This window comes from Callionymus lyra, chromosome 15 (assembly GCF_982586985.1).
Source record: "Callionymus lyra chromosome 15, fCalLyr1.hap1.1, whole genome shotgun sequence".
NCBI lineage: Eukaryota > Metazoa > Chordata > Actinopteri > Syngnathiformes > Callionymidae > Callionymus > Callionymus lyra.
The window spans coordinates 230001-256984 of record NC_141832.1 but is presented as its reverse complement, the minus strand read 5'-3'; the positions used below and the strand labels follow the sequence as shown (position 1 = coordinate 256984).

At 38.6% G+C, this 26984-nt stretch overlaps 1 protein-coding gene across 2 annotated transcripts in view; it reads left to right on the top strand.

Moving 5' to 3' along the window:
- The first annotated feature begins 5521 nt into the window (after positions 1-5521).
- Positions 5522-26984, top strand: part of sgsm3 (small G protein signaling modulator 3) — a 23287-nt gene continuing 1824 nt past the window's right edge. The window contains exons 1-15 of one of the 2 annotated variants that reach the window (XM_087808406.1): positions 5522-5661; positions 8080-8169; positions 8226-8311; positions 11690-11753; positions 11880-12091; positions 15736-15843; positions 18066-18209; positions 18267-18462; positions 18516-18661; positions 18719-18949; positions 19027-19209; positions 26390-26545; positions 26595-26649; positions 26700-26749; positions 26808-26960. In XM_087808406.1, coding sequence (XP_087664532.1) covers positions 8163-8169; positions 8226-8311; positions 11690-11753; positions 11880-12091; positions 15736-15843; positions 18066-18209; positions 18267-18462; positions 18516-18661; positions 18719-18949; positions 19027-19209; positions 26390-26545; positions 26595-26649; positions 26700-26749; positions 26808-26960 — 1791 coding nt within the window. In that variant the 5' untranslated portion in view covers positions 5522-5661; positions 8080-8162. Of the gene's footprint in view, positions 5662-7926; positions 7971-8079; positions 8170-8225; positions 8312-11689; positions 11754-11879; positions 12092-15735; positions 15844-18065; positions 18210-18266; positions 18463-18515; positions 18662-18718; positions 18950-19026; positions 19210-26389; positions 26546-26594; positions 26650-26699; positions 26750-26807; positions 26961-26984 lie in introns of those variants that run through there. The other variant, XM_087808407.1, reaches the window with a different exon arrangement.

Genomic DNA, 26984 nt, shown 5'->3' with positions numbered 1-26984 from the left:
AATTTTTATTTGTATAGAGCTTTTCCAGACCAGGGTCACAAATAACTTAAACAATCAAAACAATATTCAATAAAGTATATATTTTAAAGATCAAGATAAAACTGCAGATGATTCTTGAAGGAGTCAGTAGATCATCAAACACAGATGTTTCTTGAAGGAGTCAGTAGATCATCAAACACAGATGTTTCTTAAAGGAGTCAGTAGATCATCAAACACAGATGTTTCTTGAAGGAGTCAGTAGATCATCAAACACAGATGTTTCTTGAAGGAGTCAGTAGATCATCAAACACAGATGTTTCTTGAAGGAGTCAGTAGATCATCAAACACACATGTTTCTTGAAGGAGTCAGTAGATCATCAAACACAGATGTTTCTTAAAGGAGTCAGTAGATCATCAAACACACATGTTTCTTGAAGGAGTCAGTAGATCATCAAACACACATGTTTCTTGAAGGAGTCAGTAGATCATCAAACACACATGTTTCTTGAAGGAGTCAGTAGATCATCAAACACAGATGTTTCTTGAAGGAGTCAGTAGATCATCAAACACAGATGTTTCTTGAAGGAGTCAGTAGATCATCAAACACAGATGTTTCTTAAAGGAGTCAGTAGATCATCAAACACAGATGTTTCTTGAAGGAGTCAGTAGATCATCAAACACAGATGTTTCTTGAAGGAGTCAGTAGATCATCAAACACAGATGTTTCTTGAAGGAGTCAGTAGATCATCAAACACAGATGTTTCTTGAAGGAGTCAGTAGATCATCAAACACAGATGTTTCTTGAAGGAGTCAGTAGATCATCAAACACAGATGTTTCTTGAAGGAGTCAGTAGCTGTGCTTAGGGAGGCGTAACAGTCAAGACATTGACAGTGAAATCCATTCTCTTCATCCGCACACGTGCCTCCGTTGCGACACAAATAGCAAAAGCCACATTTTTTTCTTTTTGTCGTCTGGCTGCTAAGAGAAACCATAGCTATGATGTTTGGGTAGATATATATTAAGTCCAGGTCAAAGCCATCCTTCTGATCCTTTAGTTCCGGCTGCATTTCTTTAATAATCGCAGCCATTGCATCAGGCGAATCTTTAAGGTAAAAAAAAAAAAGTGTTATTGAGTCTATATCGACTGTTCGGTGCCGTGTGTTGCAGTCAGTGGGTCCTCACTGACGGTAGGATTAGACTCTGAATCAAGAAGCAGGCGGTGGTGCAGCCGGGTCTCGCCGGCCCTCACTTTCATTGCGCCTCGGGGTTTCTGGTCGAGACAACCCTCTGACTGGCGCGTGCGTTAGACTCCTTGGTCCGTGTTTCAAGACCCCCGCCAGGTTGAGTCCTCCGGGCGGACTTGCCGGACCCCACCTGTTTACCTCTCAACGGTTTCACGCCCTGTTGAACTCTCTCTTCAAAGTTCGGGTTTTCGGGGGCGTCTCCGTGTTATCGTGGGACAAAGTGCGAGGAGCGAGCTTCGTGGGGGGGGGGCTGGGGCTGAGGGGGACGAGGGAGTTCGGTTAAAAACTCCCGCGACGGCTCCAACGGCGAGGAACCAACGTGACTTCGAGAGAGCAGAGTCCACTGCTCAGAGTTGTTTAAGCCCGACGTTCACCTCGGCGGGGAGGGTTAGGGTTAGGGTTAGGCTCGGGTTCGATCCGTGGGGCACACGGCACCCGCGCGCGCGGGTTGGTTGGTTGGTTGGTTGGTTGGTTTTTTCCGAGATCTTCCGCGGGCGCCCTGTTTCGCCGCGGTAGGTGTGCATCAGCGCTGGCCAGGCGCCTCGTTTCACCAAAACCATCGGCCGGGTCACCACTCCAGAGTGTTACCGCGAGGAGAGCGAGTACGAGGAGAATCTCTTCTCCGAAACTCTCTCGGTGTTCTCTCCTCTTGGCTTTTCCTGGGGACAACGTCTGGCCGTCAGTGAGACACGTCTCTGTAACCAAAACCCAACACCTGAACATCAACACCTGAACATCTACACCTGAACATCAACACCTGAACATCAACACCTGAACATCAACACCTGAACATCAACACCTGAACATCCACACCTGAACATCAACACCTGAACATCAACACCTGAACATCAACACCTGAACATCAACACCTGAACATCAACACCTGAACATCAACTCCTGAACATCAACACCTGAACATCAACTCCTGAACATCAACACCTGAACATCAACACCTGAACATTAACACCTGAACATCTACACCTGAACATCTACACCTGAACATCAACACCTGAACATCTACACCTGAACATCAACACCTGAACATCAACACCTGAACATCTACACCTGAACATCAACACCTGAACATCAACTCCTGAACATCTACACCTGAACATCAACACCCGAACATCTACACCTGAACATCTACACCTGAACATCTACACCTGAACATCAACACCCAAACATCTACACCTGAACATCAACACCTCAACATCAACACCTCAACATCAACACCTGAACATCAACACCTGAACATCAACACCTGAACATCAGCACCTGAACATCAACACCTGAACATCAGCACCTGAACATCTACACCTGAACATCAACACCTGAACATCAGCACCTGAACATCAACACCTGAACATCAACACCTGAACATCAGCACCTGAACATCAACACCTGAACATCAACACCTGAACATCAGCACCTGAACATCTACACCTGAACATCAGCACCTGAACATCTACACCTGAACATCAGCACCTGAACATCTACACCTGAACATCAGCACCTGAACATCTACACCTGAACATCTACACCTGAACATCAGCACCTGAACATCTACACCTGAACATCAGCACCTGAACATCTACACCTGAACATCAGCACCTGAACATCTACACCTGAACATCAACACCTGAACATCAGCACCTGAACATCAACACCTGAACATCAACACCTGAACATCAGCACCTGAACATCTACACCTGAACATCAGCACCTGAACATCTACACCTGAACATCAGCACCTGAACATCTACACCTGAACATCAGCACCTGAACATCTACACCTGAACATCTACACCTGAACATCAGCACCTGAACATCTACACCTGAACATCTACACCTGAACATCAGCACCTGAACATCTACACCTGAACATCAGCACCTGAACATCTACACCTGAACATCTGCGTCTCATCAGTGAACTCAGGTGAAAACAGTCTTAAAGCAACAGTGTCATAATAGGATACGAGCTTCAACAAGTAATAAAAGATAAACAAATATAACAACTGGGTTAAAAGATATTATTCCAGTGAAAATAATTGAAACATAAAACAAATAAACAACTGTTACATCTCTGGACCTAAGAAACTCTAGAATCTATATATTGACCAGAAACACTTGGTTTATAAATGTATGAATATAGTTTTTATACATTCATGACAATAAACATTAAAGTCTAGAGCAAGAGAAGGTTCATGAAGAGAAACATGAAGTAGTTTGAGAGAAACACACTTAAGATGTTTAATAATGTTAGTTTTAAAGTTTACGTTTCAATCAAATCTACTTGAAAACGTAAATTTCATTTGAATATTTTGAAATAAAATCTGTATTTTTTTCGCTTCTTTCTTCGATGTGATTGAATATCATGTAGTTCTGGCAACAGAATGTAAGCTGCGTCATAACAACTGAACTATCGATCAGTTCAATGAAAACCAGTGTTTAGAAGGAGGTGACGTCACATACATGCGGTTATTTGACCACGTGATGTAGAGCAACACTGCCTCCTTCTGGCCTGACGTGAAACTACAACGATGGCACATTTAAATCACATGATAAATCATCAATAGAATGATTTATCAATATCATTAATCATAAATATAATCAATCATCACTATATCTATCAATATAAATGATGTCACAACATGATCTTATCATGTGTTTGTGTCGTTGACACTATTGTGTTTATTTTGTGTGTAAACAAGAAGGATGTGTCTGCAGTATTTAAAGTATATATTTTATTGAGTATTATATTGATTGTTAAAGTTCTTTTTGACATCATCATCAAACATCAACATAATCAATCAATATAATCACTCATCAATGTCACCAAACATCAACATAATCAATCATCAATCAATATAATCACTCATCAATGTCATCAAACATCAACATAATCAATCATCAATCAATATAATCAATCATCAATGTCATCAAACATCAACATAATCAATCATCAATCAATATAATCACTCATCAATGTCATCAAACATCAACATAATCAATCATCAATCAATATAATCACTCATCAATGTCATCAAACATCAACATAATCAATCATCAATCAATATAATCAATCATCAATGTCATCAAACATCAACATAATCAATCATCAATCAATATAATCAATCATCAATGTCATCAAACATCAACATAATCAATCATCAATCAATATAATCAATAATCAATGTCATCAAACATCAACATAATCAATCATCAATCAATATAATCACTCATCAATGTCATCAAACATCAACATAATCAATCATCAATCAATATAATCACTCATCAACGTCATCAAACATCAACATAATCAATCATCAATCAATATAATCACTCATCAATGTCATCAAACATCAACATAATCAATCATCAATCAATATAATCAATCATCAATGTCATCAAACATCAATATAATCAATCATCAATCAATATAATCACTCATCAATGTCATCAAACATCAATATAATCAATCATCAATCAATATAATCACTCATCAATGTCATCAAACATCAACATAATCAATCATCAATCAATATAATCAATCATCAATGTCATCAAACATCAAAATAATCAATCATCAATCAATATAATCAATTACCATTATTGTCAAACATCAACATAATCAATCATCAATCAATATAATCAATTATCAATGTCATCAAACATCAACATAATCAATCATCAATCAATATAATCAATCATCAATATCATCAAGCATCAAAATAATCAATCATCAATCAATATAATCAATCATCAATGTCATCAAACATCAACATAATCAATTATCAATCAATATAATCAATTATCAATATCATCAAACATCAACATAATCAATCATCAATCAATATAATCAATCATCAATGTCATCAAACATAATCAATCATCAATCAATATAATCAATTATCAATATCATCAAACATCAACATAATCAATCATCAATCAATATAATCAATTATCAATATCATCAAACATCAACATAATCAATCATCAATCAATATAATCAATCATCAATATCATCAAACATCAACATAATCAATCATCAATCAATATAATCAATCATCAATGTCATCAAACATAATCAATCATCAATCAATAGAATCACTCATCAATATAATCGATTTCTCTTCTCATTGAAGTGTTTTATGAACGAGTTGAATTCAAAACTTCAAAATGAATGAACTCAAAACCTACGTCATCAATGACTCCGCGGAAGGATACTCTCGGTAAACGTCAAGTTCCGGGATCTGGATCTACTTTCCCCAATGGAAGAAAGCGTCCCGCGCGCAGGGATACAGAGTCGCTGTTGGGTCGTGAGCAGGTGCGCGATGCACAGAAAATGTCGAAGTGAAGAAAGAAAAACGTCTTTAATGTCGGAAGTTTAACGTCGTGAAGACAAACCTTCGTTTCCTGTTCTCTGCGGAAGTGACGGTGAGTGATGCGACCTTACGACGCTGGTGCTAATGCTAACGTTCAGATGCTAACAGCTGAAAACTCACTAAATCTACCATTAATGACGTTAAAATAACGTGACATCATCATTGTGCGTCTTTACTGTCACTGACGCATCGTTTTCCATCACATACGTCGTTTTTATCATTTGTTCGCCACTGACGTCAGCAGCTGTTGACGTCAGACATATGTTTATCAATGAAAGTCGTGACATGAGAAGCTAATATTAGCTTAGATTAATATTATTAATATAATATAATATTAACTCACTTGTATTAGATAATATATGATATTAACTCACTGATATTATTAATATAATATAATATTAACTCACTGATATAAGCTAATATAATATGATATTAACTCACTGATATTATTAATATAATATAATATTAACTCACTGATATAAGCTAATATAATATGATATTAACTCACTGATATTATTAATATAATATAATATTAACTCACTGATATAAGCTAATATAATATGATATTAACTCACTGATATTATTAATATAATATAATATTAACTCACTGATATAAGCTAATATAATATGATATTAACTCACTGATATTATTAATATAATATAATATTAACTCACTGATATAAGCTAATATAATATGATATTAACTCACTGATATTATTAATATAATATAATATTAACTCACTTGTATTAGATAATATATGATATTAACTCACTGATATTATTAATATAATATAATATTAACTCACTGATATAAGCTAATATAATATGATATTAACTCACTGATATTATTAATATAATATAATATTAACTCACTGATATAAGCTAATATAATATGATATTAACTCACTGATATTATTAATATAATATAATATTAACTCACTTGTATTAGATAATATAATATGATATTAACTCACTGATATTAGATAATATAATATAATATTAACTCACTTGTATTAGATAATATAATATAATATTAACTCACTGATATTAGATAATATAATATAATATTAACTCACTTGTATTAGATAATATAATATAATATTAACTCACTGATATTAGATAATATAATATAATATTAACTCACTTGTATTAGATAATATAATATAATATTAACTCACTGATATTAGATAATATATAATAGAATATATCTTGAAGCCTCTGAGAGTCACATGGTGGATTGTGGGAGGAACATCTTCATGCTTCTTCTCAGGATCAGTTGAAGTGAGGAGCTGAGGTCCAGGATACAAACGTTCTTCATGCTTCTTCTCAGGATCAGTTGAAGTGAGGAGCTGAGGTCCAGGATACAAACGTTCTTCATGCTTCTTCTCAGGATCAGTTGAAGTGAGGAGCTGAGGTCCAGGATACAAACGTTCTTCATGCTTCTTCTCAGGATCAGTTGAAGTGAGGAGCTGAGGTCCAGGATACAAACGTTCTTCATGCTTCTTCTCAGGATCAGTTGAAGTGAGGAGCTGAGGTCCAGGATACAAACGTTCTTCATGCTTCTTCTCAGAATCAGTTGAAGTGAGGAGCTGAGGTCCAGGATACAAACGTTCTTCATGCTTCTTCTCAGGATCAGTTGAAGTGAGGAGCTGAGGTCCTGGATACAAACGTTCTTCATGCTTCTTCTCAGGATCAGTTGAAGTGAGGAGCTGAGGTCCAGGATACAAACGTTCTTCATGCTTCTTCTCAGGATCAGTTGAAGTGAGGAGCTGAGGTCCAGGATACAAACGTTCTTCATGCTTCTTCTCAGGATCAGTTGAAGTGAGGAGCTGAGGTCCAGGATACAAACGTTCTTCATGCTTCTTCTCAGGATCAGTTGAAGTGAGGAGCTGAGGTCCTGGATACAAACGTTCTTCATGCTTCTTCTCAGGATCAGTTGAAGTTAGGAGCTGAGGTCCAGGATACAAACGTTCTTCATGCTTCTTCTCAGGATCAGTTGAAGTGAGGAGCTGAGGTCCAGGATACAAACGTTCTTCATGCTTCTTCTCAGGATCAGTTGAAGTGAGGAGCTGAGGTCCAGGATACAAACGTTCTTCATGCTTCTTCTCAGGATCAGTTGAAGTGAGGAGCTGAGGTCCAGGATACAAACGTTCTTCATGCTTCTTCTCAGGATCAGTTGAAGTGAGGAGCTGAGGTCCAGGATACAAACGTTCTTCATGCTTCTTCTCAGGATCAGTTGAAGTGAGGAGCTGAGGTCCAGGATACAAACGTTCTTCATGCTTCTTCTCAGGATCAGTTGAAGTGAGGAGCTGAGGTCCAGGATACAAACGTTCTTCATGCTTCTTCTCAGGATCAGTTGAAGTGAGGAGCTGAGGTCCAGGATACAAACGTTCTTCATGCTTCTTCTCAGAATCAGTTGAAGTGAGGAGCTGAGGTCCAGGATACAAACGTTCTTCATGCTTCTTCTCAGGATCAGTTGAAGTGAGGAGCTGAGGTCCAGGATACAAACGTTCTTCTTCTGCAGATCAGTGACGACTTCTCTCTTCTGCTGCCATGTCGGGTAAGAATCTCCGTCTTCACGTCAATCAAATCTGTCAATCACACTTGTTGTTCCAGGGACCTACACACCAGCGCCTGGAGGTCCCTTCTCTGCCCTCACGCCCAGCATGTGGCCTCAAGACCTTCTAGCCAAGTACCATCAAGTAAGAACTGGATCTGTCAAGAGCTGGAACGTCGTAAACACTGAGAATCATGAGACACATGTCACTCAACGTTCAGAACCACGTTGTGTCTTGAAGCTGCTGAAGGTCTTCAGAGTCTCAGTGTGTCGTCGATGTTCATGAGATGTTTCCATGAGATGTTTCCATGAGATGTTTCCATGACATGTTTCCATGAGATGTTTCCATGAGATGTTTCCATGAGATGTTTCCATGACATGTTTCCATGAGATGTTTCCATGAGATGTTTCCATGAGATGTTTCCATGAGATGTTTCCATGAGATGTTTCCATGACGTGTTTCCATGACGTGTTTCCATGACGTGTTTCCATGACATGTTTCCATGACATGTTTCCATGACATGTTTCCATGACATGTTTCCATGACATGTTTCCATGACATGTTTCCATGACATGTTTCCATGAGATGTTTCCATGACATGTTTCCATGACATGTTTCCATGACATGTTTCCATGACATGTTTCCATGAGATGTTTCCATGACATGTTTCCATGACGTGTTTCCATGACATGTTTCCATGAGATGTTTCCATGAGATGTTTCCATGACATGTTTCCATGACATGTTTCCATGACATGTTTCCATGACATGTTTCCATGAGATGTTTCCATGAGATGTTTCCATGAGATTTTTCCATGACATGTTTCCATGACATGTTTCCATGACATGTTTCCATGACATGTTTCCATGACATGTTTCCATGACATGTTTCCATGACATGTTTCCATGACATGTTTCCATGACATGTTTCCATGACATGTTTCCATGACATGTTTCCATGAGATGCTTCCATGAGAAGCTTCCATGACATGTTTCCATGACATGTTTCCATGACATGTTTCCATGAGATGTTTCCATGAGATGTTTCCATGACATGTTTCCATGACATGTTTCCATGACATGTTTCCATGACATGTTTCCATGACATGCTTCCATGAGATGCTTCCATGAGATGCTTTCATGAGATGTTTCCATGACATGTTTCCATGACATGTTTCCATGACATGTTTCCATGACATGTTTCCATGACATGCTTTCATGAGATGTTTCCATGACATGTTTCCATGACATGTTTCCATGACATGTTTCCATGACATGTTTTCATGACATGTTTCCATGACATGTTTCCATGACATGTTTCCATGACATGTTTCCATGACATGTTTCCATGACATGTTTCCATGACATGTTTCCATGACATGTTTCCATGACATGTTTCCATGACATGTTTCCATGACATGTTTCCATGACATGTTTCCATGACATGTTTCCATGACATGTTTCCATGACATGTTTCCATGACATGTTTCCATGACATGTTTCCATGACATGTTTCCATGACATGATTCCATGACATGTTTCCATGACATGTTTCCATGACATGTTTCCATGACATGTTTCCATGACATGTTTCCATGACATGTTTCCATGACATGTTTCCATGACATGTTTCCATGACATGTTTCCATGACATGTTTCCATGACATGTTTCCATGACATGTTTCCATGACATGTTTCCATGACATGTTTCCATGACATGTTTCCATGACATGTTTCCATGACATGTTTCCATGACATGTTTCCATGACATGTTTCCATGACATGTTTCCATGACATGTTTCCATGACATGTTTCCATGACATGTTTCCATGACATGTTTCCATGACATGTTTCCATGACATGTTTCCATGACATGTTTCCATGACATGTTTCCATGACATGTTTCCATGACATGTTTCCATGACATGTTTCCATGACATGTTTCCATGACATGTTTCCATGACATGTTTCCATGACATGTTTCCATGAGATGCTTCCATGACATGTTTCCATGAGATGCTTCCATGACATGTTTCCATGACATGTTTCCATGACATGTTTCCATGACATGTTTCCATGACATGTTTCCATGACATGTTTCCATGACATGTTTCCATGACATGCTTTCATGACATGTTTCCATGACATGTTTCCATGACATGTTTCCATGACATGTTTCCATGACATGTTTCCATGACATGTTTCCATGACATGTTTCCATGACATGTTTCCATGACATGTTTCCATGACATGTTTCCATGACATGTTTCCATGACATGTTTCCATGACATGTTTCCATGACATGTTTCCATGACATGTTTCCATGACATGTTTCCATGACATGTTTCCATGACATGATTCCATGACATGTTTCCATGACATGTTTCCATGACATGTTTCCATGACATGTTTCCATGACATGTTTCCATGACATGTTTCCATGACATGTTTCCATGACATGTTTCCATGACATGTTTCCATGACATGTTTCCATGACATGTTTCCATGACATGTTTCCATGACATGTTTCCATGACATGTTTCCATGACATGTTTCCATGACATGTTTCCATGACATGTTTCCATGACATGTTTCCATGACATGTTTCCATGACATGTTTCCATGACATGTTTCCATGACATGTTTCCATGACATGTTTCCATGAGATGCTTCCATGACATGTTTCCATGAGATGCTTCCATGACATGTTTCCATGACATGTTTCCATGACATGTTTCCATGACATGTTTCCATGACATGTTTCCATGACATGTTTCCATGACATGTTTCCATGACATGTTTCCATGACATGTTTCCATGACATGTTTCCATGACATGTTTCCATGACATGTTTCCATGACATGTTTCCATGACATGTTTCCATGACATGTTTCCATGACATGTTTCCATGACATGTTTCCATGACATGTTTCCATGACATGTTTCCATGACATGTTTCCATGACATGTTTCCATGACATGTTTCCATGACATGTTTCCATGACATGTTTCCATGACATGTTTCCATGACATGTTTCCATGACATGTTTCCATGACATGTTTCCATGACATGTTTCCATGACATGTTTCCATGACATGTTTCCATGACATGTTTCCATGACATGTTTCCATGACATGTTTCCATGACATGTTTCCATGACATGTTTCCATGACATGTTTCCATGACATGTTTCCATGACATGTTTCCATGACATGTTTCCATGACATGTTTCCATGACATGTTTCCATGACATGTTTCCATGACATGTTTCCATGACATGTTTCCATGACATGTTTCCATGAGATGTTTCCATGACATGTTTCCATGACATGTTTCCATGACATGTTTCCATGACATGTTTCCATGACATGTTTCCATGAGATGTTTCCATGACATGTTTCCATGAGATGTTTCCATGACATGTTTCCATGACATGTTTCCATGACATGTTTCCATGACATGTTTCCAAACATCTTCACTGATCATGAAGTTGTTTCTCCACTAAAGTTGTGTTTTTCTCCAGAAAGACTTGTCAGAACCGCACGAGGTCCAGTTCGACGAGTTCGGTTTCAAAGTGGACATCGAAGGTAAATGTTCTGTTCCTGGATCAGATGAAGCTCATGTGACTTTGTGTCGCTCACTCAGCCAGAGGCTTGTTGTGCGTCTGAGTGTGCGACACAACAACACAACAACACAATTGTGCTCTGATCCAGTGGGGGTGGAGCCTAAGTCCTGGTCGGCCCCTGAAGGTTCCCCCCAGCGCGAGAACCCTCAGCAGAGGCTGCGCTGGCAGGCCCACCTGGAGTTCACCCACAACCACACGGTGGGCGACCTGACCTGGGACCTCATCGAGCCGGTCCTGCAGCGCTCAGAGAGACTGCGCTCGCTGGTTCTGGGCGGGATCCCTCACAGCATGAGGCCTCAGGTGAGTGACAGGTAGACCAGAGGTGAAGAAGACAGTGATGCACGTCCGTGGAAACTAGTGAAGATCAGGTCAACAGATTCTATGAAGTAACCCTTAGATCATGTGTTATATGAGCGTGTGTGCGTGCGTGCGCGTGCGTGTGTGTGTGTGTGTGTGTGTGTGTGTGTGTGTGTGTGTGTGTGTGTGTGTGTGTGTGTGTGTGTGTGTGTGTGTGTGTGTGTGTGTGTGTGTGTGTGTGTGTGTGTGTGTGTGTGTGTGTGTGTGTGTGTGTTCAAAGACTAGCTTTGAGTAGGTTTGTGTATTACTTCTTGTGTGTGTGTTCAAAGACTAGCTTTGAGTAGGTTTGTGTATTACTTCTTGTGTGTATATGTTCAAAGACTAGCTTTGAGTAGGTTTGTGTATTACTTCTTGTGTGTATATGTTCAAAGACTAGCTTTGAGTAGGTTTGTGTATTACTTCTTGTGTGTATATGTTCAAAGACTAGCTTTGAGTAGGTTTGTGTATTACTTCTTGTGTGTGTGTTCAAAGACTAGCTTTGAGTAGGTTTGTGTATTACTTCTTGTGTGTATATGTTCAAAGACTAGCTTTGAGTAGGTTTGTGTATTACTTCTTGTGTGTATATGTTCAAAGACTAGCTTTGAGTAGGTTTGTGTATTACTTCTTGTGTGTATATGTTCAAAGACTAGCTTTGAGTAGGTTTGTGTATTACTTCTTGTGTGTATATGTTCAAAGACTAGCTTTGAGTAGGTTTGTGTATTACTTCTTGTGTGTGTGTTCAAAGACTAGCTTTGAGTAGGTTTGTGTATTTCTTCTTGTGTGTATATGTTCAAAGACTAGCTTTGAGTAGGTTTGTGTATTACTTCTTGTGTGTATATGTTCAAAGACTAGCTTTGAGTAGGTTTGTGTATTACTTCTTGTGTGTATATGTTCAAAGACTAGCTTTGAGTAGGTTTGTGTATTACTTCTTGTGTGTATATGTTCAAAGACTAGCTTTGAGTAGGTTTGTGTATTACTTCTTGTGTGTGTGTTCAAAGACTAGCTTTGAGTAGGTTTGTGTATTACTTCTTGTGTGTATATGTTCAAAGACTAGCTTTGAGTAGGTTTGTGTATTACTTCTTGTGTGTATATGTTCAAAGACTAGCTTTGAGTAGGTTTGTGTATTACTTCTTGTGTGTATATGTTCAAAGACTAGCTTTGAGTAGGTTTGTGTATTACTTCTTGTGTGTATATGTTCAAAGACTAGCTTTGAGTAGGTTTGTGTATTACTTCTTGTGTGTGTGTTCAAAGACTAGCTTTGAGTAGGTTTGTGTATTACTTCTTGTGTGTGTGTTCAAAGACTAGCTTTGAGTAGGTTTGTGTATTACTTCTTGTGTGTGTGTTCAAAGACTAGCTTTGAGTAGGTTTGTGTATTACTTCTTGTGTGTATATGTTCAAAGACTAGCTTTGAGTAGGTTTGTGTATTACTTCTTGTGTGTATATGTTCAAAGACTAGCTTTGAGTAGGTTTGTGTATTACTTCTTGTGTGTGTGTTCAAAGACTAGCTTTGAGTAGGTTTGTGTATTACTTCTTGTGTGTGTGTTCAAAGACTAGCTTTGAGTAGGTTTGTGTATTCTTGTGTGTGTGTTCAAAGACTAGCTTTGAGTAGGTTTGTGTATTACTTCTTGTGTGTATATGTTCAAAGACTAGCTTTGAGTAGGTTTGTGTATTACTTCTTGTGTGTATATGTTCAAAGACTAGCTTTGAGTAGGTTTGTGTATTACTTCTTGTGTGTGTGTTCAAAGACTAGCTTTGAGTAGGTTTGTGTATTACTTCTTGTGTGTATATGTTCAAAGACTAGCTTTGAGTAGGTTTGTGTATTACTTCTTGTGTGTATATGTTCAAAGACTAGCTTTGAGTAGGTTTGTGTATTACTTCTTGTGTGTATATGTTCAAAGACTAGCTTTGAGTAGGTTTGTGTATTACTTCTTGTGTGTATATGTTCAAAGACTAGCTTTGAGTAGGTTTGTGTATTACTTCTTGTGTGTGTGTTCAAAGACTAGCTTTGAGTAGGTTTGTGTATTTCTTCTTGTGTGTATATGTTCAAAGACTAGCTTTGAGTAGGTTTGTGTATTACTTCTTGTGTGTATATGTTCAAAGACTAGCTTTGAGTAGGTTTGTGTATTACTTCTTGTGTGTATATGTTCAAAGACTAGCTTTGAGTAGGTTTGTGTATTACTTCTTGTGTGTATATGTTCAAAGACTAGCTTTGAGTAGGTTTGTGTATTACTTCTTGTGTGTATACCCCGTAGGAATGTTAGTACCGTGGCAGGCAAGTTAAGTCGTCACTTCTTTAAGGGCCAAAGACAAAAAGTTAATTCCATGATGTACGACTGAACAAGGAAATGATTAGCAGTTAGCTCCTACTTTAGCATATTCAACTTAAACATAACTTGTAATAGTTTTTTATACACTTATGATATTATATGATAATATATATTATGATAAAACACTCGAACAAACACTTGAAATTCAATAGAATAACTGCAGGCACATATAATACAAGGAATAATGAACATAAAAATGAATCTTCAAAAACACAGGAACATATACTTGTCATTTCATGGTTCAAATAATACACAATCAATATCAGTTTCATAATGTCACAGTTTTCAGGAATACTTTTATATTATCACAATATCATAGCGGGTGTATTTTCTTTGGTATGACTCGGTTCTGGACCCTCGGCCAAGACGATTTCACAAGATATTTACCATCTCATTATATAAGGTGTTTTCCAAATCTCTCACAACACCAGAGTCAAGTACTGGACAATACTACACATATATACTTGTTACTACACTATCACAACACCAGAGTCAAGTACTGGACAATACTACACATATATACTTGTTACTACACTATCACAACACCAGAGTCAAGTACTGGACAATACTACACATATATACTTATTACTACACTATCACAACACCAGAGTCAAGTACTGGACAATACTACACATATATACTTGTTACTACACTATCACAACACCAGAGTCATGTACTGGACAATACTCCACATATATACTTGTTACTACACTATCACAACACCAGAGTCAAGTACTGGACAATACTACACATATATACTTGTTACTACACTATCACAACACCAGAGTCAAGTACTGGACAATACTACACATATATACTTGTTACTACACTATCACAACACCAGAGTCATGTACTGGACAATACTACACATATATACTTGTTACTACACTATCACAACACCAGAGTCAAGTACTGGACAATACTACACATATATACTTGTTACTACACTATCACAACACCAGAGTCAAGTACTGGACAATACTCCACATATATACTTGTTACTACACTATCACAACACCAGAGTCAAGTACTGGACAATACTACACATATATACTTGTTACTACACTATCACAACACCAGAGTCAAGTACTGGACAATACTACACATATATACTTGTTACTACACTATCACAACACCAGAGTCAAGTACTGGACAATACTACACATATATACTTGTTACTACACTGTCACAGTATATCACTATATATCGTACCCTTGTATCGTGACACGCATCAACACACAAACGCTTGTATAGTGTTGACAACAGTGTGTTGTGTTCTAGTTGTGGATGCGTCTCTCAGGAGCTCTGCAGAAGAAGAGAACGTCTGAGATCAGTTACAGAGACATCATCAAGAACAGCAGCAACGATGAAAGCACCACGTCCAAGCAGGTACACACACACACACACACACACACACACACACACACACACACGTATTCATTGATACACACACACACAGACGAGAGGTAACGATAGAAGACGATAGACGATAGAGGAAGATAGAAGACGAGAGAAGACGATAGAGGACGATAGAGGACGAGAGAAGACGATAGAAGACGATAGAAGACAAGAGGAGACGATAGAGGAAGATAGAAGACGAGAGAAGACGATAGACGATAGAGGAAGATAGAAGACTAGAGAAGACGATAGAGGATGATAGAGGACGAGAGAAGACGATAGAAGACAAGAGGAGACGATAGAGGAAGATAGAAGACGAGAGAAGACGATAGAGGAAGATAGAAGACGAGAGAAGACGATAGAGGACGATAGAGGACGAGAGAAGACGATAGAAGACGATAGAAGACAAGAGGAGACGATAGAGGAAGATAGAAGACGAGAGAAGACGATAGACGATAGAGGAAGATAGAAGACGAGAGAAGACGATAGAAGACAAGAGGAGACGATAGAAGACGATAGAAGACGATAGAAGGCGATAGAGGAAGATAGAAGACGAGAGAAGACAATAGACGATAGAGGAAGATAGAAGACGAGAGAAGACGATAGAGGACGAGAGAAGACGATAGAAGACAATAGAAGACAATAGAAGACAAGAGGAGACGATAGAGGAAGATAGAAGACGAGAGAAGACGATAGACGATAGAGGACGATAGAAGACGATAGAGGACGATAGAGGACGATGGAAGACGATGGAGGACGATAGAAGACGATAGAGGACGATAGAGGACGATGGAAGACGATGGAGGACGATAGAAGACGATAGAGGACGATAAAGGACGATAGAGGCGGTAGAAGACGATAGTAGACGATAGAAGACGATAGAAGACGAGAGAAGACGATAGAGGACGATAGAAGACGATAGAACACGATAGAAGACGATGGAGGACGATAGAGGACGATGGAAGACGATAGAGGACGATAGAGGACGATGGAGGACGATGGAGGACGATGGAGGACGATGGAGGACGATGGAGGACGATGGAGGACGATAGAGGACGATAGAGGACGATAGAGGACGATAGAGGACGATAGAAGACGATAGAGGACGATAGAAGGCGATAGAGGACGATAGAGGACGATAGAGGACGATAGAGGACGATAGAGGACGATAGAGGACGATAGAAGGCGATAGGGCGATAGAAGGCAATAGGACGATAGAGGACGATAGAAGACGATAGAAGACGATAGAAGACGATAGAGGACGATAGAGGACGATAGAGGACGATAGAGGACGATAGAGGACGATAGAGGACGATAGAAGGCGATAGAAGACGATAGAAGGCGATAGAGGACGATAGAGGACGATAGAAGGACGATAGAGGACGATAGAGGACGATAGAAGGCGATAGAGGACGATAGAAGAGGATAGAAGGCGATAGAAGACGATAGAAGACGATAGAGGACGATAGAAGGCGATAGAGGACGATAGAGGACGATAGAAGGCGATAGAGGACGATAGAAGGACGATAGAGGACGATAGAAGACGATAGAAGGCGATAGAGGACGATAGAGGACGATAGAAGACGATAGAAGGCGATAGAGGACGATAGAGGACGATAGAGGACGATAGAGGACGATAGAAGGCGATAGAGGACGATAGAGGACGATAGAAGGACGATAGAGGACGATAGAAGGCGATAGAGGACGATAGAGGACGATAGAAGACGATAGAAGGCAATAGAGGACGATAGAGGACGATAGAAGGCGATAGAGGGCGATAGAGGACGATAGAGGACGATAGAAGACGATAGAGGACGATAGAAGAGGATAGAAGGCGATAGAAGACGATAGAAGGCGATAGAAGACGATAGAAGGCGATAGAGGGCGATAGAGGGCGATAGAGGACGATAGAGGACGATAGAAGACGATAGAGGACGATAGAGGACGATAGAGGACGATAGAAGGCGATAGAGGACGATAGAGGACGATAGAGGACGATAGAAGACGATAGAAGACGATAGAGGACGATAGAGGACGATAGAAGACGATAGAGGACGATAGAAGACGATAGAAGACGATAGAGGACGATAGAGGACGATAGAGGACGATAGAGGACGATAGAAGACGATAGAGGACGATAGAGGACGATAGAAGACGATAGAAGTGTTTTGTTGTCACAGGTGGATCTCAAGTCAAGTCTTGTTTCCTCTCAGATCGAGAAGGACTTGTTACGGACGATGCCCACCAACGTCTGCTTCAACAGCATGAGCAGTGTCGGGGTCCCCCGGCTCAGGAGGGTCCTGAGGGGCCTGGCCTGGCTGTACCCCGACATCGGCTACTGTCAGGGCACCGGCATGGTGAGAAGAACCCGTGGGAACCACGAGTGAAGATCCTCACGGGTGTCTGTGCTCCAGGTGGTCTCTTGTCTGCTGCTGTTCCTGGAGGAGGAGGACGCTCTGTGGATGATGTGTGCTCTGATCGAGGACCTCCTGCCTCCAGCCTACTTCTCGTCCACGCTGCTGGGGGTGCAGACGGATCAGCGGGTGCTTCGGCAGCTCATCGTGCAGTACCTTCCTGCTCTGGACCGCCTCCTGCTGGACCACGACATCGGTGAGCTGCTGCCATCTCCTCCGCGGCTCCTCCTGAAGTCTTCTTCTGTCCAGAGCTGTCTCTGATCACGCTGCACTGGTTCCTCACCTCCTTCGCCAGCGTGGTGGACGTCCGTCTGCTGCTGAGGATCTGGGATCTGCTCTTCTACCAGGGCTCTCTGGTGCTGTTCCAGGTCACCCTGGGCATGCTGAAGAACAAGGTACACGTCCGTAGAGAAGCTGATGAACCATGTCTCACTAGAACCTTCTGGTCGCAGGAGGAGGAACTCACCTTGTCAGAAAACTCTGCCTCCATCTTCAACACTCTGTCAGATCTTCCCAGTCAACTGGGCGACGCTCCTTCCATCCTCGGGGAGTCTCTGAGACTCACAGGATCTCTGACTCAAGAAGCTCTGGAGGCTCACAGACACAAACATCTCAACTACATCCTCAACGAACAAGCTCAGCTCAGCACAGGAAACAACTCTCTCGCCAGCAGCCTCGGCAAGGTCCGGACTTCCTCTTTTCTGCTTCAGAATAAAAGCATGTCTTCTTCTCTGCTTCAGAATAAATGTCCTCCCTGCAGGTGGTGAGGAGGCAGTCGCTGCACAGGAAGTCCACGCTGAGCTCTCTGTTGTTCGGGGAGGACGAGGCCGAGAGTCTGAAGTCCAAGAACATCAAGCAGACAGAGTTGGTGGCAGCGCTGAGAGAAGCCATCACACAAACAGCAGAACATTTTCACTGCCTCGACCCGCGACACTCCCGCGCTGTGAGTCCTTTGTGGCATGTTTGAGAACACGTTACATAGATACTTACACATGTGTCAATCATACATGTTTGAGAACACGTTACATAGATACTTACACATGTGTCAATCATACATGTTTGAGAACACGTTACATAGATACTTACACATGTGTCAATCATACATGTTTGAGAACACGTTACATAGATACTTACACGTGTGTCAATCATACATGTTTGAGAACACGTTACATAGATACTTACACATGTGTCAATCATACATGTTTGAGAACACGTTACATAGATACTTACACATGTGTCAATCATACATGTTTGAGAACACATTACATAGATACTTACACATGTGTCAATCATACATGTTTGAGAACACGTTACATAGATATTTACACGTGTGTCAATCATACATGTTTGAGAACACGTTACATAGATACTTACACATGTGTCAATCATACATGTTTGAGAACACGTTACATAGATACTTACACATGTGTCAATCATACATGTTTAAGAACACGTTACATAGATACTTACACATGTGTCAATCATACATGTTTGAGAACACGTTACATAGATACTTACACATGTGTCAATCATACATGTTTGAGAACACGTTACATAGATACTTACACATGTGTCAATCATACATGTTTGAGAACACATTACATAGATACTTACACATGTGTCAATCATACATGTTTGAGAACACGTTACATAGATATTTACACGTGTGTCAATCGTACATGTTTGAGAACACGTTACATAGATACTTACACATGTGTCAATCATACATGTTTGAGAACACATTACATAGATACTTACACATGTGTCAATCTTACATGTTTGAGAACACGTTACATAGATACTTACACATGTGTCAATCATACATGTTTGAGAACACGTTACATAGATACTTACACATGTGTCAATCATACATGTTTGAGAACACGTTACATAGATACTTACACGTGTGTCAATCATACATGTTTGAGAACACGTTACATAGATACTTACACATGTGTCAATCATACATGTTTGAGAACACGTTACATAGATACTTACACATGTGTCAATCATACATGTTTAAGAACACGTTACATAGATACTTACACATGTGTCAATCATACATGTTTGAGAACACGTTACATAGATACTTACACATGTGTCAATCATTCATGTTTAAGAACACGTTACATAGATACTTACACATGTGTCAATCATACATGTTTGAGAACACGTTACATAGATACTTACACATGTGTCAATCATAAATGTTTGAGAACACGTTACATAGATACTTACACATGTGTCAATCATACATGTTTAAGAACACGTTACATAGATACTTACACATGTGTCAATCATACATGTTTAAGAACATGTTACATAGATACTTACACATGTGTCAATCATACATGTTTGAGAACACGTTACATAGATACTTACACATGTGTCAATCATACATGTTTGAGAACACGTTACATAGATACTTACACGTGTGTCAATCATACATGTTTGAGAACACGTTACATAGATACTTACACATGTGTCAATCATACATGTTTAAGAACACGTTACATAGATACTTACACATGTGTCAATCATACATGTTTGAGAACACGTTACATAGATACTTACACGTGTGTCAATCATACATGTTTGAGAACACGTTACATAGATACTTACACGTGTGTCAATCATACATGTTTTGAGAACACGTTACATAGATACTTACACGTGTGTCAATCATACATGTTTGAGAACACGTTACATAGATACTTACACGTGTGTCAATCATACATGTTTGAGAACACGTTACATAGATACTTACACATGTGTCAATCATACATGTTTAAGAACACGTTACATAGATACTTACACATGTGTCAATCATACATGTTTAAGAACACGTTACATAGATACTTACACATGTGTCAATCATACATGTTTGAGAACACGTTACATAGATACTTACACATGTGTCAATCATACATGTTTGAGAACACGTTACATAGATACTTACACGTGTGTCAATCATACATGTTTGAGAACACGTTACATAGATACTTACACGTGTGTCAATCATACATGTTTGAGAACACGTTACATAGATACTTACACGTGTGTCAATCATACATGTTTAAGAACACGTTACATAGATACTTACACATGTGTCAATCATACATGTTTGAGAACACGTTACATAGATACTTACACGTGTGTCAATCATACATGTTTGAGAACACGTTACATAGATACTTACACATGTGTCAATCATACATGTTTGAGAACACGTTACATAGATACTTACACATGTGTCAATCATACATGTTTAAGAACACGTTACATAGATACTTACACATGTGTCAATCATACATGTTTAAGAACACGTTACATAGATACTTACACATGTGTCAATCATACATGTTTAAGAACACGTTACATAGATACTTACACATGTGTCAATCATACATGTTTAAGAACACGTTACATAGATACTTACACATGTGTCAATCATACATGTTTAAGAACACGTTACATAGATACTTACACATGTGTCAATCATACATGTTTGAGAACACGTTACATAGATACTTACACATGTGTCAATCATACATGTTTAAGAACACGTTACATAGATACTTACACATGTGTCAATCATACATGTTTGAGAACACGTTACATAGATACTTACACATGTGTCAATCATACATGTTTGAGAACACGTTACATAGATACTTACACATGTGTCAATCATACATGTTTAAGAACACGTTACATAGATACTTACACATGTGTCAATCATACATGTTTAAGAACACGTTACATAGATACTTACACATGTGTCAATCATACATGTTCAAGAACACGTTACATAGATACTTACACATGTGTCAATCATACATGTTCAAGAACACGTTACATAGATACTTACACGTGTGTCAATCATACATGTTCAAGAACACGTTACATAGATACCTACACATGTGTCAATCATACATGTTTAAGAACACGTTACATAGATACTTACACATGTGTCAATCATACATGTTTAAGAACACGTTACATAGATACTTACACATGTGTCAATCATACATGTTTAAGAACACGTTACATAGATACTTACACATGTGTCAATCATACATGTTTAAGAACACGTTACATAGATACTTACACATGTGTCAATCATACATGTTTAAGAACACGTTACATAGATACTTACACATGTGTCAATCATACATGTTTGAGAACACATTACATAGATACTTACACATGTGTCAATCATACATGTTTGAGAACACGTTACATAGATACTTACACATGTGTCAATCATACATGTTTGAGAACACGTTACATAGATACTTACACATGTGTCAATCATACATGTTTGAGAACACGTTACATAGATACTTACACATGTGTCAATCATACATGTTTAAGAACACGTTACATAGATACTTACACATGTGTCAATCATACATGTTTAAGAACACGTTACATAGATACTTACACATGTGTCAATCATACATGTTTAAGAACACGTTACATAGATACTTACACGTGTGTCAATCATACATGTTTGAGAACACGTTACATAGATACTTACACGTGTGTCAATCATACATGTTCAAGAACACGTTACATAGATACTTACACGTGTGTCAATCATACATGTTTAAGAACACGTTTCATAGATACTTACACATGTGTCAATCATACATGTTTAAGAACACGTTACATAGATACTTACACATGTGTCAATCATACATGTTTAAGAACACGCTACATAGATACTTACACATGTGTCAATCATACATGTTCAAGAACACGTTACATAGATACTTACACATGTGTCAATCATACATGTTTAAGAACACGTTACATAGATACTTACACGTGTGTCAATCATACATGTTTAAGAACACGTTACATAGATACTTACACATGTGTCAATCATACATGTTCAAGAACACGTTACATAGATACTTACACATGTGTCAATCATACATGTTTAAGAACACGTTACATAGATACTTACACGTGTGTCAATCATACATGTTTAAGAACACGTTACATAGATACTTACACGTGTGTCAATCATACATGTTTAAGAACACGTTACATAGATACTTACACATGTGTCAATCATACATGTTTAAGAACACGTTACATAGATACTTACACATGTGTCAATCATACATGTTCAAGAACACGTTACATAGATACTTACACGTGTGTCAATCATACATGTTTAAGAACACGTTACATAGATACTTACACATGTGTCAATCATACATGTTTGAGAACACGTTACATAGATACTTACACGTGTGTCAATCATACATGTTTAAGAACACGTTACATAGATACTTACACATGTGTCAATCATTCATGTTTAAGAACACGTTACATAGATACTTACACATGTGTCAATCATTCATGTTTAAGAACACGTTACATAGATACTTACACATGTGTCAATCATACATGTTTAAGAACACGTTACATAGATACTTACACATGTGTCAATCATTCATGTTTAAGAACACGTTACATAGATACTTACACATGTGTCAATCATACATGTTTAAGAACACGTTACATAGATACTTACACATGTGTCAATCATACATGATTAAGAACACGTTACATAGATACTTACACATGTGTCAATCATTCATGTTTAAGAACACGTTACATAGATACTTACACATGTGTCAATCATTCATGTTTAAGAACACGTTACATAGATACTTACACATGTGTCAATCATACATGTTTAAGAACACGTTACATAGATACTTACACATGTGTCAATCATACATGTTCAAGAACACGTTACATAGATACTTACACGTGTGTCAATCATACATGTTTAAGAACACGTTACATAGATACTTACACATGTGTCAATCATACATGTTTGAGAACACGTTACATAGATACTTACACGTGTGTCAATCATACATGTTTAAGAACACGTTACATAGATACTTACACATGTGTCAATCATTCATGTTTAAGAACACGTTACATAGATACTTACACATGTGTCAATCATTCATGTTTAAGAACACGTTACATAGATACTTACACATGTGTCAATCATACATGTTTGAGAACACGTTACATAGATACTTACACGTGTGTCAATCATACATGTTTAAGAACACGTTACATAGATACTTACACATGTGTCAATCATTCATGTTTAAGAACACGTTACATAGATACTTACACATGTGTCAATCATTCATGTTTAAGAACACGTTACATAGATACTTACACATGTGTCAATCATTCATGTTTAAGAACACGTTACATAGATACTTACACATGTGTCAATCATACATGTTTAAGAACACGTTACATAGATACTTACACATGTGTCAATCATACATGATTAAGAACACGTTACATAGATACTTACACATGTGTCAATCATTCATGTTTAAGAACACGTTACATAGATACTTACACATGTGTCAATCATACATGTTTGAGAACACGTTACATAGATACTTACACATGTGTCAATCATACATGTTTAAGAACACGTTACATAGATACTTACACATGTGTCAATCATTCATGTTTAAGAACACGTTACATAGATACTTACACATGTGTCAATCATTCATGTTTAAGAACACGTTACATAGATACTTACACATGTGTCAATCATTCATGTTTAAGAACACGTTACATAGATACTTACACATGTGTCAATCATACATGTTTGAGAACACGTTACATAGATACTTACACATGTGTCAATCATACATGTTTAAGAACACGTTACATAGATACTTACACATGTGTCAATCATACATGATTAAGAACACGTTACATAGATACTTACACATGTGTCAATCATTCATGTTTAAGAACACGTTACATAGATACTTACACATGTGTCAATCATTCATGTTTAAGAACACGTTACATAGATACTTACACATGTGTCAATCATACATGTTTAAGAACACGTTACATAGATACTTACACATGTGTCAATCATACATGTTCAAGAACACGTTACATAGATACTTACACGTGTGTCAATCATACATGTTTAAGAACACGTTACATAGATACTTACACATGTGTCAATCATACATGTTTGAGAACACGTTACATAGATACTTACACGTGTGTCAATCATACATGTTTAAGAACACGTTACATAGATACTTACACATGTGTCAATCATACATGTTTAAGAACACGTTACATAGATACTTACACATGTGTCAATCATTCATGTTTAAGAACACGTTACATAGATACTTACACATGTGTCAATCATTCATGTTTAAGAACACGTTACATAGATACTTACACATGTGTCAATCATTCATGTTTAAGAACACGTTACATAGATACTTACACATGTGTCAATCATACATGTTTAAGAACACGTTACATAGATACTTACACATGTGTCAATCATACATGATTAAGAACACGTTACATAGATACTTACACATGTGTCAATCATTCATGTTTAAGAACACGTTACATAGATACTTACACATGTGTCAATCATTCATGTTTAAGAACACGTTACATAGATACTTACACATGTGTCAATCATTCATGTTTAAGAACACGTTACATAGATACTTACACGTGTGTCAATCATACATGTTTGAGAACACGTTACATAGATACTTACACGTGTGTCAATCATACATGTTTAAGAACACGTTACATAGATACTTACACATGTGTCAATCATACATGTTTAAGAACACGTTACATAGATACTTACACATGTGTCAATCATTCATGTTTAAGAACACGTTACATAGATACTTACACATGTGTCAATCATTCATGTTTAAGAACACGTTACATAGATACTTACACATGTGTCAATCATACATGTTTAAGAACACGTTACATAGATACTTACACATGTGTCAATCATACATGATTAAGAACACGTTACATAGATACTTACACATGTGTCAATCATTCATGTTTAAGAACACGTTACATAGATACTTACACATGTGTCAATCATTCATGTTTAAGAACACGTTACATAGATACTTACACATGTGTCAATCATACATGTTTAAGAACACGTTAAATATGTAAATGCTTCATGAAGGACAAAGATTTTCAATGAGACCAAAAGTATCTCGACGTTGTTCTCTGAGCAGTTGATGTTCCTGCAGGAGTTGACTCCAGACTACTCCATGGAGAGTCACCAGCGAGACCACGAGAACTTCTTGGTCGTGTCACGAAACCGGCGCCGACGAGCCAAAGCTCTGCTGGACTTTGAGAGACACGACGATGACGAGCTGGGCTTCAGGAAGAACGACATCATCACGGTGAGCGAACTCGTTGTCCTAGCAAACGTCTCCTCACACTGTCTCTCAGATCGTCTCTCAGAAGGACGAGCACTGCTGGGTGGGCGAGCTCAACGGCCTCCGAGGTGAGTCCGAGACCCTCTGAGATGTTCTTCTCTCAACTCTTCTTCTTCAGGCTGGTTTCCTGCCAAGTTCGTGGAGATCCTGGACGAGCGAAGCAAAGAGGTGAGAGACGCCCATGTTGTCTTGGTGTCCACGTCCTGAAGCTCCGTCTCTCCATCAGTACTCGCTCGCCGGCGACGACTCGGTGACCGAGGCCGTGACGGACCTGGCCAGAGGAACTCTGTGTCCCGCCCTGAAGAACATCTTCCAGCACGGGCTGAAGAAACCCTCCATCCTGGGAGGCCCTTGTCACCCCTGGCTGTTCATCGAGGAGGTGGGAGAAGTTCGGTCTTTATCA